Consider the following 15,205-nt stretch of genomic DNA (forward strand, 5'->3'; position numbering starts at 1 on the left):
GTGTGGCAAATGTATTTCTAAGGTCAGTTGTCAGCATTTATCCTAAATGGTATTGGGTATACCCAAAGCATTTTGGTCAGACAGTTTAGGTTAAAGTACAAAGATGAATGAGTTATATATAACATCTGCTCTAATGGAAGAGACAGATATGGATGCCCACATAAAATCTTCAATGATGTAAGTTCTGTAATGAAAAAATATTTAAGTTATTACAGTAGTACAAACAAAACTGACTTGAGATGGGAGTAGAATTTGCTATGAAAATAATTTTTTAAATATAATTGAGTTGTAAATTGTCTCTAAAATTCCTTATGTTGTTGGTTACCTACCAGAAAGCTTGAAAGTTATTTTTCTCTTTCACCTTTTATTACGGAAATTTTAAAACCAATTTGTGTGTACAAAGGATATAGTATAATGAACCACCATACATCCATCACCAAAGAAAGTTTCAAATTAATGAAAACTTGACGTTATTTTTCAAAACATGACTTTTAAAATTTATAAAATAAACTGTCCTAGAAAGATAACATTTATACAAATATGAGTCCAAATATACTTGTGATACAATTTAAAATTTACTAATAGCTTTTCACTTTTAAATAACTTCATATGCAAATTCCATTAATGGATATCTTTTAACTTTATGTAATAGATATGTGTGTTTTACTTTAAACAATATGGAATATCCTGTAGTATTGACTTTTAAACATGAGCATAACTGGAATAAGAGTGGAATGGTACTACTTACTTTCAGAGTTGAAAATCAGTTTGTTTAGGTGCTGCCAGACATTGTGAAATATAACATAATTTGAAATACAGAAATGAAATAAAGCTTTTCTGTATTTTGGCTATACCATCAGACACTTCCTTTTGAAACTTAAATCTTCAAAGGTGTGTTATCTAAATCATGCATTTTCTTGGTTTCTTTCTTCATAATGGGTTGCTCATCCCAGAACTCCTATTTCATCTCAAGTTTTGGTTATTTTTTTTTATGTTCTTCAGATGCTATTAAACTACAGCTGGTCGAAGCAGGCTTGGTAGAATGTCTACTAGAGATTGTTCAACAGAAAGTGGATAGTGACAAAGAGGACGATATTGCTGAGCTCAAAACTGCTTCAGATCTAATGGTTTTATTACTTCTTGGAGGTAAGTTCTAATGAATACCAACCAAAGAACATGGTTGTCAGATTCTTAAAAATCTATTTTCTCTTTGTGAACACTATATCAGGGATTTCCTCATTTTCCTATCTCATTAAATCCTGTTGATATGACAATTTTGAAATCTTAAACATATGGAGAGGACTAGAGATGATAAACCTGGAAAAGAGGAGTCTTCACTGTCATTCGTATTTAAAGAGCCGTCATTCAGAAGAGACAGCTATGGCACGCAAGGACTGAAAGCCAGGTGGTTGCTTGGGACTGAGACTAGAAAAATTCTAAAGTCTCTTGTCCAGCCTCTACTAAAAATTTATTAAAGAAGAGTCATTACTTTTTGCCTTATAAATTGTATGGTTTCCCAGTTGGATATTGATTTTGAAATACAGATTTGTTATTAGGAATTATTTTTCTCTTACCTGTTTGTTTTATTTACCTCCAGATGAATCCATGCAAAAATTATTTGAAGGAGGAAAAGGTAATGTTTTTCAAAGGGTGCTGTCCTGGATTCCATCAAATAACCACCAGCTACAGCTTGCTGGAGCATTGGCAATTGCAAATTTTGCCAGAAATGGTAAGCATATTGTTTTATTTTTAAAAGTTAGATGTTCTGTATTTTTCTTTCACATTACATGTACTAAAACTGAACAGTTCAGAATTATATGTAGTATATATGTGTATTGCTACCATTATTTTTCAGAGATCTGAAATATTTGTAGTGACTTTACTAACAAATTACATATTTTAGGCAATTCAGCTAATTTCTGGTACTTTAGAGATCATGAACAATGATTATGAAGTCCTTTGAGTACTCTATACTTCTAAGATTGATACACTTGAGTCCTATTCTAATAAACATCTGATCTGAGAGGATATATCTTGCCTGGTGATTTTATTTTGGATTTAATAATCTGAGTTTTCATTGTGGGGTTATTGTGCCTTAATTCATACTTTTATATGTACAAAACTTAAATGTGGCTAATTCTCTGGTTTACGTTAGAATATTTAGTATAGCTTAATATTTCAGAAGCATCAGACTACCATATTTATTTCTGAAGTGTGGCACTCCTGTTAGTCTAGAAACTAATGCCATGTGTAGGAAGAAATAGGGGCTGCTTTTGTGTTTAGTATGAACTGCTATTGTAATAGGTGACATTACATTTTCACTCCGTTCTTTTGGGGGACCATCACTAACTCCTTAATGATGGAACTAAAACTTGAAACATATTGATGATTGTTAAAGCTAAATGTGGGGTAAATATCAGTTCATTTTAATATTCTGTGTCTTATAAATGTTTCAAAAATTCTATCACTGAAAAATAATTTAAGTATTAGCTATGAAAACAAAATGTAAAATACTGTCTCAGTATTTTAAATTCTAAACATTGGCAGAACTCTGGCATACTTCACTATCGTTGGACATTTAAGCATGTGGTTTCTACATTTTTGTCTTCTGATATATTATCAGGTTAAGCTAGAGAGTTTTCTTATTTTTAATATTTTATCTATTTTAAGAAACTTATAATCAGACTGCTTAGTAAAAAATATCTATAAATCTGATAGGAGAGTTAGAATTCATTCTCTTTTCATGTGGTTCCATTTTCACTAATGTAGATAATGGTCAGGCATCAGTATTACAAAATATTTATTGATATTTGTACAGAGGATGAAAAAAGACTTTGTTTTATTCAGATGGAAATTGTATCCATATGGTAGACAATGGAATTGTAGAAAAACTTACGGATTTACTGGACAGACATGTTGAAGATGGAAATGTAACAGTACAGCATGCAGCACTAAGTGCCCTCAGAAACCTGGCCATTCCAGGTAAGACTGAAGCATGAAAGGCAACTCTGTAAGAAATAAAATCCATTGTCTTGGTAAGATATTTACTTTGTGACTTGTAGACCTGCCCTGGCCATGAAAAAAGTTTTCAAATTGTTAACATTTTTTACTGGTAAATGGAGATAATGTGTTAAATTAGTTTTCTCCAACTATGCAAGCATAGTCTTTTCCTTTGTTCAGATCATTCAAATAACTCTATTACCTTCTATGAACTCCCAAGATTTGTATCATATTTTATAGTTAAGCTTTTTAAAGCACCTTCAGTTTAGGTAAGATAACGGCATCAATTAACAGAATCCCTTAAAGAATGACTTTTAAAGTTGTTTCTTTTTCCCTGCAAGCAGACATAAAGTTTTTAAAAATAGTTGGGGGGAGGAGGGTAAAAGTAGACTAAATTACAATGAAAAAAAAACAGTAAAGATTAAATTTTTAGAAATAGCCCTAATGTGTCCTTTTGGAGTAAAAGCTTTTGAGCCATGAAATTACAGTATCATGGGAAGTAATACAGGAGATGATTTAAACTGTTCTTTTATTCTACTTTCTAAAATAAATTTCTGGTTAGATGAAGTAGTATAACTCTCTGAAGATAAACTCTATATGAAATTAGTTTGATTCACATAGCAGGTGATGTTTAGTAACATCTATAACATCTGTTTTATCACAGTAGGGTCAAGAACAGAGGTAAAAAGAAACATTAAGTTTAGGAATTGTGTTTTTCATAAACAAGACAACATTGTCAGATTTCCTTTACAAATTATTTAAGTAAGTATTTTGAGGTTAGGTTTGATTTTGTATGATATGTTTCTATAGACAAACAGGATGCAAGATTTTTTTTTAAATAGAAAAATATAAAACATGCGGCCTTAAATATAATACGACCCTTAGTAAATGCGTATTGAATTGAATAATTACCATCAAGAATGCTAACAGCATTTTAACCATAGTCTCTTTTTTTTCTCTTTCTCTCTCTAGTTGTAAATAAAGCAAAGATGTTATCAGCTGGGGTCACAGAGGCAGTTTTGAAATTCCTTAAATCCGAAATGCCCCCAGTTCAGTTCAAACTTCTGGGGACATTAAGAATGTTAATAGATGCACAAGGTAAAAGAAATGCTTTCTCAAGGTGCATTTTAGTTTCATAGTTTCAGTGTGCCTCTAGTTGAAGAAGGACTTGTTTCTAGCTTTCAGAACTATGTAATCATAAAGATAAGCAACAAATAAAGTAAAAAAGAGAGTGGTTTTAGAACCTGTGTGTGTATTTATTCCCATGCTTGTTATAATTGACTTCCATTGGAAACTGTAGCACCTCTATTAATTAGTATGTATAACCCTAGCATTAGGTTGATTTATGAGCAGTTCCTAAGTGTTTTTATTTTAGCATTCCATACCCATTTTTACCACGTCTTCAAAATCATAATGTTTCAATTCAGTGACAGTCAATTTTTTTTAATTTGTTTTGCAAACAGGAAGATCAATTTTCTGTGTACAGAAACAGCAATGAAAACCACTCCTTGGAATTAATCACTTCTAAATTCTAAAAACCTTTCTCTATATGGATTCCTTAGAGACATTCTAAAAATCCTTTGTTATAGTTTGACAGAGTACTTACTAATAGACTACCAGGCTGACCTGAAAGAATATGAAGTTGCTTATTTTTGTATTTTGTATGAAATTCCACAGCTTTATAGGAAAGGCCAGATAGTCCATCAGATATGAAGTACTGTGTTTATAGTTCTTGCTTTAATAAAATTCTGTTGTGTTTTTTAAGCATATAATTTTCTTTTACACTCTTTCATCTTTACCAGTTATTTCAGTTGATTGCCTATTAGTGATTCATTCCTTGGTGGTTTACCTTCTCTCCTATAGCAGAAGCTGCTGAACAACTGGGAAAGAATGTTAAATTAGTGGAGCGTTTGGTGGAATGGTGTGAAGCCAAAGATCATGCTGGTGTGATGGGGGAGTCAAACAGACTGCTGTCTGCCCTCATACGACACAGTAAATCAAAAGTAAGTTCCAAGAGAAGCCGTTCACTAAAAACATTTCAGTGGCCTTTTTATATTTATATATAAATAAGTTCATCAAAAATTCTGAAAAAAAATTGAAGATTGAGCTTTTTTATTTCATGCTATACCATAGTAGTTAAGAGTAAGGCTTTGGAATCAAACCAAAATGAGTTCAAATTTTATCTCCACTATTTACTTGACCAAGTGTCTTTACATCTAAGTATCTTAATATATAAAAACCGGGATGATACCTACCTGAGAGTGCTGTGAGGATCATTCAGTGAGATCGCGTACACAGCGTATATAGTTGGTACCTGGAACACAGTAAGCATTCAGTAAGTGGAGGTTGGTGCTCTTGCTATTGTTACTATTTGTACCACCATTAGCGTCACCATTACCAACATCACTGTCATGCATCTTTGTGCTAGGCTCTAACCAAGCTATCTACTGGGGCTTAGAAATTAAATGATATCTAGGTAGTATTTGATGTTCAAAACTCACACAATTGGGCAAGATCCATTCTCATGGCAGTGTCCAGCTTATTATATCTTTGGCACATGGCTGGTATTTGTTGAGTAAATGAATATATGAACAAATAAATATTTTAAGGAACACAATGATGAAAACTCAGGCCAGCAGTTCAGCTGCTGATTTAGTGTCTAGATTGTGTACCTTTTATTTTTTATAACCTTTTTTCTAAGGTGATCCTTTTGACCATTTCACTTGTGTACATCTGCAGAGAGACCAACTGCTCCTGGGTGTCAAGGAAGGGGAGATGTTTTAGAGGTTAACTTGGAATCTCTGAGGAGGAGAAGAGGAAGATTCATTGATGAATTCAGTACATAAACTTCTGCATAGACTACTAATATTAAGCACAAGAACCTAGATTTGAATCTTGCCTTCTTAACCACTTAATCACTGACTTTGGACAAATTTCACAATTTAATCTGAGCTTCACTTTCCTCATCTACAAACTAAAGATAATATCTAGCTAATGAGATTTTCTGTGAAGATAAAAATGAGCTAATATTTATAAGCTACCCAATACAATGTCCAATGTGTAGTCCTTGCTTCATAAAGGGTAGCTTTCAGTATTCCCTTTTGTCGTATAACACACAAGTACAATGCTTCATTTACCTTTTATCCCTCATTCTATCAGGCAAGGCAGCTCCATACAGTAGCTTTGTAATAAGTATTTATTGAAGTGGGAGGAGAGACAGCAGGCATTTTTTAGTATATTTTATTGATTATGCTATTATAGTTGTCCCAATTTTTCCCCCTTTGCTCCCCCCTCCATCCAGTATTCCCCTTCCCTCTAGCAATCCCCCCCTTAGTTTGTGTTCATGGGTTGTACATATAAGTTCTTTGGCTTCTCTATTTCTTATACTATTCTTAACCTCCACCTGTCTATTTTGTACCTGCCAATTATGCTTCTTAATCCCTGGACTTTTTCACCCAGTCTCCCTCTCCATGCCCCCAGCTGATAACCCTCCAAATGATCTCCATAATCTCGGATTCTGTTCCTGTTCTGGTGGTTTGCTTAGTTTGTTTTTGTTTTTTAGATTCAGTTGATAGTTGTGAGTTTGTTGTCATTTTACTGTTCATAGCTTTGATCTTCTTTTTATTTATTAAGTCTCTCTAACATTTCATGTAATAAGGGCTTGGCAGTGATGAACTCCTTTAGCTTTACCTTGTTTGGGAAGCACTTCATCTGCCCTTCCATTCTAAATGATAGCTTTGCTGGATAGCATAATCTTGGTTGTAGGTCCTTCCTTTTCATCACTTTGAATACTTCTTGCCAGTCCCTTCTTGCCTGCAAGGTTTCTTTTGAGAAATCAACTGATAGTCTTATGGCAAGTCCTTCGATAGGTAACTGTCTCCTTTTCTCTTGCTGCTTTTAAGATTCTCGCTTCACCTTTAACCTTTAGTATTTTAATTATGATGTGTCTTGGTGTGGTCCTCTTTGGGTCCAGCTAATTTGAGACACTCTGTGCTTCCTAAACTTGGATGTCTATTTCCTTCACTAGATTAGGGAAGTTTTCTTTCATTACTTTTTCCAATAAGTTTTCAATCTGTTTCTCTTCCTCTTCCCCTTCTGGCACCCTTATGATTCAGTTATTGGTACGTTTAAAGTTGTCCCGGAGGTTCCTAAGCCTTTCCTCATCTTTTTGAATTCTTGTTTCTTCTTTCCGTTCTGGTTGAATGTTTATTTCTTCCTTGTGTTCCAAATCATTGATTTGAATCCCGGCTTCCTTCCCTTCCTTGTTGGTTCCCTGTATATTTTTCTTTATTTCACTTGGTGTATCCTTCATTTCTTCCTTTATTTTGTGAAGGTACTCAATGAGTTCTCTGAGCATCCTCATCACAAGTGTTTTGGACTCTGGATCTGATAGGTTGGTTATCTCCATTTTGTCTAGTTCTTTTTCTGGAGTTTTGATCTGTTATTTCATTTGGGCCATATTTCTTTGCCTTTTCAAGTGGCGGCCTCCCTGTGTTTGTATCTGTGTGTTAGGTAGAGCTGCCCTTACGCCCTGTTTTAGTAGCATGGCCTATGTAGAAAAGGTACCTGTAAATTTTGTGGGGTGGAGCCATAGGTAATTGCCAGGGTGGGGCAACCAGGACGGCAGGCATTTTAAAGCAAAATACTTAGATATCTGTTGCAGAAATGTGAGACAGAAAAGAAGTTATGCTTGAACTTAAGAGGAGGCTGTCTGTTTCTAATACACAAATTTCCTTCATTCATTCCCTGTCCTGCAACACAGTGGACTTTTAGGATAAATCACAAAATGAAGAATGAAATGGCAGTCCAGGAACCTTTCCAATGCGACTTACGTATCTATGAATCTCTGTAGTCTTCCTTACCCAATAAGCTCCTTTGTGATTTTTATAAAAATCTTTACCAGTTTTAAGATTTCTATGTCAGTTTCAAATAAACTGCCACTGAGTAAGCAGTATATTGGGAGGTTTTCTTTTAATTAGAAAAGGTTTTAAAAGATAGTTTCTCACTTTCTAAAAAAGGTTGGTAGGAACAGGCTTAATTAGAGCAGGAACATAGCTACCATAAACACTCAGCACTTGAACTCTGTTGATTTAATTAAATCTATTTTTTAAGGATTTATTTATTTACTTTTAGAGAGAGGGGAAGGGGGTGCAAAAGTAGAGAAACATCAGTTGGCTGCCTGACTGGGGACCAAACCTGCAACCCAGGCACATGCCTTGACCAGGAATCGAACCAATGACCTTTCACTTGGCAGGATGATGCCCAACTAACCGAGCCACACCGATGAGGGCTAGACTCCATTGATTTAGAATGTTTGATTACTAAACAAGATTGGTCTCAAAACAAACATACTTCTAAAAATACTGTTCTTAAAACTTTACATAGATGGAAGCATAATAGAATTCTTTCCTCAAATACTTTAGCAAATTAATTTAAAAAATATTTCTAATTAGTTTTATACCACTGAAGCTTAAAATATCAAGCTTACTTCAAATTACTAAAAATAGTGAAAAGTGGCAAAGAAAATTACTTTAAAAATATTCTCTAATTGAAACTTTCCACTAAATTATATTTAATCCAAGATCTTTTAGGCAAGAAACCCCTGCGAAACAGAAATGGTTACTAGGAATAAATGGGACCATTTTTTCATCTGACCTTTGTTATTATATTCCTATATGTGCTTTTCGTGTCATGACAATAAATATCACAGAAACCTGTGAGATGTACACCTGCATTATCTCAACATAGATAAAGCCACTGACGTGCAGAGAAGTTCAGTAATTTGCTCAAAGGCATTGGTGATGGCGGGATTTATTCAGTCCCGTTGTATGTAATCCAGTTTTGTCAGTTTCAACAGGATAAAAGCTACCAAAAAAAAATGCTTTACCTGGAGAGCAGCACCTGGAGAGCAGTACCTGGTGCTGTAATAAAATATTGAAGAAAAAAACAATTTTGTTATACAAAATATTTTATTCTCTTTTGTCGATGTTGTGGTGAGTCAACATTTGGGCCAATGGCAGTTGTGTTTCTTTGACTTTCGTAGCTTCTGGAACTCTGTTTCTTGATATGAATTACAATGGTCTTTTTCACTCAGGTAATTTAAAGTTGTCAACTTTTGATGAATTTATTAAAAGCTAAAAGCTTTTTCTTCTGTGAAGAAAAAAATTATTAAATGTAATGATTCATAGAAGACACTGTCAGAAAACCACTCAACAATGAACTGACTGATTATAATGCAGTTTCTTTGTTTTTAAAATTAAAGTTTATAATTCTGAGATATTTATTTATTGTAGGATGTAATTAAAACCATTGTACAGAGTGGTGGCATCAAGCACCTAGTTACCATGGCAACTAGTGAACATGTAATAATGCAAAACGAAGCCCTTGTTGCTTTGGCACTAATAGCAGCTTTAGAATTGGGTAAGTACCCTACTGACAAACTTATTTTCTCCTATTTTTATATTGGATAAAACAAAGCACAAGAGTGGCATAGAAGTCCGACAGAATCTTGACTAGAATCATTTTGCCAATGTGTGTCTGTACCTATATGTAAGTATATGGAAAATCACAGTCTACAGATTGTTACCACCACTCTCCCTTCTGGTTGTGCTTTTTGGTAACATTTTTAGGGTAATACTTTAAAGTTAATTTGACTTTTAAATGTTATCTCAAGTTATAAGCACATGGGGAATGCAGAAAACACTTTCTTCAGAAAGCCTCACAGAGAAATGAAACAGTATTTAGAATGCAACTACAAGTTTGGATTTTTCTACTTTCCCAGTGACCCAGACCTTCTCTTCCATCTCTGCTACTAAATTCCCTCTTGCTAATCTATCATGATCGTTTCTGTTGCTTCATAGCATTGCCTTCATTTTAAATTCTCACCTTCTGTGTTACTCTTCTGTGTGTTGCACATTCAGAATTCTCAAAAAACAATTTAAATAATTCATTTAGTATCTATCTTGCAGCATACAGCATCCTGTTGGTCATATTATTCCTGAGACACTAGCTCATAGATATCTAGCTTATGGATAGTAACCTTTGTCTCAGGAGCCAAACTCCGCTGTAGTCTGCTGGGGACAACAATTACTGTCACATGGCCTGTGGTTAAGGCCTGAGGCTGCCTTACACAAAGGAGGAGTATACTGAGTGTCCTGTTCAAAGTATTTTGTGTAAATCATGTGAACTGATCACCTCTTAATTTCCACTGATGATTTATGTTCATAATTTACACACTGGGGAAAGTGGACCCACCAACCCCTATCCCAGGAAGGAGAAGACAGAGAAGATAAACATGTTATATCTTCTTTCAGTGTCAGATTTGTTCATATTCAGGGTATGAGAAATTTGAATTTTTGTCCTCTTAAAGGGTTATGAATTTTAAAATAATAAGTATAGGTTGCATGTAAAACTTTTTGCATTTTTTTAAAGATTTTATTTCTTTTTAGAGAGGGGAAGGGAGGGAGAAAGAGAGAGAAACATTGATGTGCAAGAGATACATAGATCAGTTGCCTCATACACACCCCTAACAGGAGACCTGGCCTGCAACCCAGGCAGGTGCCCTGACGGAGAATAGAACCAACGACCCTTTTGTTTGCAGGCCAGCACTCAATCCACTGAGCCACAGGAGCCAGGACAATTTTTTTTGCATTTTAGAGATAGAAGAACTTCAAGACAATGCATGTTTACTCTCAGTGACTTTGGTTTATAGCTAGAGAGGCTGTGGAGGTCAGTTTGAGTTCTGGTTGACCTGTGATTTCCCGCATGGTTGAGCAGATTATATGAGTCAGTCTGGAAGTCCACGTATCTTTAAAGGTGGAAGCTATGGTGGAGGGGTGGGAGTTGGTGAAGACATTGACTGCCAAACTGGGTCCATAGCCCAATTTTAAATGGCTTAAAATATCAGAGCATTTTCAGAGTATCCTTGACCTCCCAGCCTGGGGTGAGTCTGGTTTTTTGCCAGTACTTCCAAACAAGCTATAATTTTATCAGCTTCCTGATAGCTAAGCATTTGCCTCAATCTGGTCACCTTTCCAGAGAACTATAAAAGAACAATACATACCTTTTTTAAAAAATTGTGATCTAAGCCCTGGCTGGCGTATCTCAGTGGATTGAGTGCGGGCTGGGAACCAAAGTGTCCCAGGTTCGATACCCAGCCAGGGTACATTCCTGGGTTGCAGGCCAGAACCCCCATCAACTGCACATTGATGTTTCTCTCTCTCTCTCTCTCTCTCTCTCTCCCCCCCTTCCCTCTCTAAAAATAAATAAAATCTTAATAAATAAATAAATAAAAATAAATTTAAAAAAAATTGTGATCTAGTGTTTTCTAGGCTCCTTGAGCTTAAGATAGAAAAATAAGCCTATATTATGTTTGTAATACACCATACACTTTGAAAACCATATCTTCCTATCTTAATCCCTTACAGGCTATTTGATATTAAGGAGTAATCATTAGAAATTTTTTTGGCATGACTAGCATTAAAGCAACATTTTTAAGGGTTACTGTCTTTTTCCCTGGCTAGTATAGCTCAGTGGATTGAGTACAGTACTGTGAACCAAAGGGTCACTGGTTAGACTCTCAGTCAGAGCACATGCCTGGGTTGTGAGCCAGGCCCCCAGTAGGGGGAGTGCGAGGCAACCACATATTGATGTTTCTCTCTCTCTCTCCTTCCCTTCCTCTCTCTCTCTAAAAATAAATAATTTTTTAAAGAGAGTTACTATCTTTTTTATAGGTAATTGTAGATTTACATGCAGTTTTAATAAATACAAGAAATAGCCCATGTATAATTTGCCCAGTTTCCCCCAATGGTAACATTTTGCAAAACTATATAAATTCCAACAATTGATATAATTTGCCTGTCTTATTTAGATTTCCCCAGTTTTTCTTATACTCATTTGTATGTAAGGTTTTATATACTCCTTTTTCACATGTATGGGTTTATATATTTACCACCTCTCAAGATACTGAATACTTACAATACCACAAGGATCCCTCCATTTATAATCACTCACCTACCTTCTACCCTTACCTCCCATGCTTTTCCTGATCCCTGGAAACCACTAATCTGGCCTTCACTTCTAATTTTTTTTAATGTTACATAAATAGAATCATATAGCATGTGACCTTTTGGAATTGGCTTCTTTAGCTCAGCATAATCTCTTAAAAGAGTCATCAGATTTGTCTTGTGTCTCAGTAACTTTTTATTGCTAAATAATATTCCATGGTATGTACGTACCACAGTTTGTTTGACCACTCACCATTTGGTCTGATTCTAGTTTGAAGCTTTTAAAAAGAAAGTTACTATATACATTCATGTGTAGGTTTTTATAGGAACATAAATTTTCATGTCTTGGATAAATGCCTAGGCGTGCAGTGGCAGAGTTATATGGTAACTGCATCTTTAATTTTTAAAGAAACTGTCAAACTGTCTTTTAGAGGGGCTATATAGCACAGTATAAATGATTCGTGTCTCTGCATCCTCACCAACATTTGGTATTGTCGCTGCTTTTTTATTTTAGCGATCTGATAGCTATGAGAGATATCTCATTGTGGTTTTAATCTACATTTTTTAAAGATTTTATGTATTTTTAGAGAATGGGGAAGGGAGGCAGAAAGGGAGAGCAACACCAATGTGTGGTTGCCTCTTGCCTGCCCCCTACTGGGGACAGGCCCTACAACCCAGGCATGTGCACTAGACTGGAAATCCAACCACATCCCTTGGGTTCACAGGCCAGCGCTCAATCCACTGAGCTACGCCAGCCAGAGCCCTTAATTTACATTTTTTTAATTGTGATGATGTTGATTTACATTTTTTAATTGCGCTGATGTTGAACATCTTTCCATGTGTTTATTTTCCATCTTATGTATTCTTTGGTAAAATGCCTATTTGTCTTTTGCTCATTTAAAAAAAAATGTTAACTATTGAGTTTTGAAAATTCTTTGTATATTCTAAAGTTTTAGTTTTACATTTTACACTTAAGGGAATTTGTGATTCCCTTTGAGTTAATATGTGTATAGGGTGTGTGGTTTGGGTCAGGGTTCCTTTTTTGAATGTGGCTAATTGCAAGCAACATTCACCGAAGAGGCTATCTTTCCTTCACTGAATGGATGTTGAACCTTTGTCAAAGATCAGTTGAGCAGATATGTGTATATCTGTTCCTGGGTCCTGTATTCAGTTCCTGAGACCTATGTATCTCTCCACCAATACCACTCTGTCTTGATAACTATGCTTGCTATAGTTTGGCCCTTAATATCCTCCTGTGTTATTCTTTTTAATCAAGATTGTTTGCCTCTTCTAGGGCCTGTGGCTTTTCATGTAAATATTAATACAAGCTCATCAATTTTTTATAGAAAATCCTGCTGGGATTTTTATAGGAATTACATAACACTCTTTTAAAGACCCATGCTGAAATACATATGGGGGAAATCATGTGATTTACAGGCTTTGCTCCACAGTAATTTGAGACGTGTGCGAGTAAGTAGATGAAACTAGAGATAAATGAAACGAGGCAGGCCATGATAATATTATACCATCTTTTCTGGCTTTGTATACTCGTATCTTTAAGAAAAGATTTTTCATTGTTTCACATTAAAAGGAATATGTTAATTCTAAATTTTAGCTTAAACTCCTGAAATGTTTGCTGAAATTTATCTCTCTCTTTTTTTTAAATAAATTCTAAATTTAATATCTTACGTCCAGATCATTATTATTTACATTCCTTTGGAAGGTTTCACGTGGTCAGTTTCTAGGAAAGGAAATAGTGTTTGCACAGATTGTACTGGGTTTATACACAGTGACTGTAACTACTACTTTAATTATTTTTTGTTCTAGGTACTGCTGAGAAAGATATAGAAAGTGCTAAACTTGTACAAATTTTACACAAACTGCTAGCAGATGAGAGAAGTGCTCCTGAAATCAAATATAATTCCATGGTCCTGATCTGTGCTCTCATGGGATCTGGTAAGTGTTTCTTTATCATTTGGTTTCTATCCGTCAATGTATGTTTGACATTAAATATAGAAAAATAGTAAATGGGGGCTTTGGGTTAAAAAAGCACTACAAAATTTGTTTATGGAGGTTATAGGACTACTTTTATTTATTTACTTTTTCAATTAACTTTTTATTAAAGTATAGTTGGCATACAATATCACTGTTTTTTTATTTAATCTTTATTGTATTTTTTCCATTACCATTTAGTCCCCTTATATCATCTCCACCCTCCAGCAATCACCATACTGTTGTCCACGTGCTTGAGTCCTTTTTTCCCAATCCCTACACACCTCCTAAACTCCCCCGCAACCTTTAGCTGTCATCCTGCTCTCCATCTATGAGTCTGTCTTTATTTTCCTTGTTGGTTCAGTTTATTCACTAGATTCCACCTATAAATGAAATCATATGCTATTTGTCTTTCTCTGACTGGCTTATTTCACTTAGCATAATGTGCTTTAAGTCCATCCTTACCATTGCAAAGGGTAAAGTTTTTCTTCTTTTTTTTTACAACTGAGTAGTATTCCATTGTATAAATGTCCAGTAGTAGTTTTATCCACTGGATACTTGGGCTGCTTCCATATCTTAGTGATTATAAATAACACTGCAATGAACACAGGGGTGCTTGTGTTCTTTTGAATTAGTGTTTTGGGTTCCTTCGGATGTATTCCCAGAAGTGAGATCACTAGGTCAAAAGGCAGATCCATTTTTAATTTTTTGAGGTATTTCCATACTGCTTTCCACAGTGTGGCTGCACCAATCTGCAACCCCACCAGCAGTGCAGAAGGGCTCCCCTTTCTCCACATCCTCACCAGCACTTGTTTGTTGATATATTAATGATAGCCATTCTGATAGGTGTGAGATGATATCTCATTGTGGTTTTAATTTTAATCTGATGATTAGTGATGTTGAGCATCTTTTCATATGTCTATTGGCCATTGTGTGTCCTCTTTGGAGAAGTTTCTACTTATGTCCTTTGCCCATTTTTTAATTGAGTTGTTTGTTGTTTTGATGTTGAATTTTGTAAGTTATTCATGAATTTTGGATATTAACCCCTTATCAGATGTGTTGGCAAATATGTTCTGCCATTCTTTTTTTATTTTGTTAATGATTTCTTTTCCTTGCAAAAACTATTTAGTTTGGCATAGTCCCATTTGTTTATTTTTTCTTTTGTTTCTCTTGCCTGGGAAGATATATCTGATAAAATATTGCTCCGG

At 34.9% G+C, this 15,205-nt stretch overlaps 1 protein-coding gene across 4 annotated transcripts in view; it reads left to right on the forward strand.

Moving 5' to 3' along the window:
* The window catches only part of RAP1GDS1 (Rap1 GTPase-GDP dissociation stimulator 1), a 148,263-nt gene that overhangs the window by 110,568 nt on the left and 22,490 nt on the right, over positions 1 to 15,205 (forward strand). For 3 of the 4 annotated variants that reach the window (XM_045820371.1, XM_045820375.1, XM_045820374.1), the window contains 7 exons: positions 1,003 to 1,146; positions 1,598 to 1,729; positions 2,848 to 2,982; positions 3,973 to 4,098; positions 4,864 to 5,003; positions 9,294 to 9,420; positions 13,833 to 13,961. In XM_045820371.1, coding sequence (XP_045676327.1) covers positions 1,003 to 1,146; positions 1,598 to 1,729; positions 2,848 to 2,982; positions 3,973 to 4,098; positions 4,864 to 5,003; positions 9,294 to 9,420; positions 13,833 to 13,961 — 933 coding nt within the window. The remainder of the gene's footprint in view (positions 1 to 1,002; positions 1,147 to 1,597; positions 1,730 to 2,847; positions 2,983 to 3,972; positions 4,099 to 4,863; positions 5,004 to 9,293; positions 9,421 to 13,832; positions 13,962 to 15,205) is intronic. The other variant, XM_045820373.1, reaches the window with a different exon arrangement.

Source organism: Phyllostomus hastatus, unplaced genomic scaffold (genome assembly GCF_019186645.2).
Source record: "Phyllostomus hastatus isolate PE091 unplaced genomic scaffold, TTU_PhHast_1.1 phas_scaffold_39, whole genome shotgun sequence".
NCBI lineage: Eukaryota > Metazoa > Chordata > Mammalia > Chiroptera > Phyllostomidae > Phyllostomus > Phyllostomus hastatus.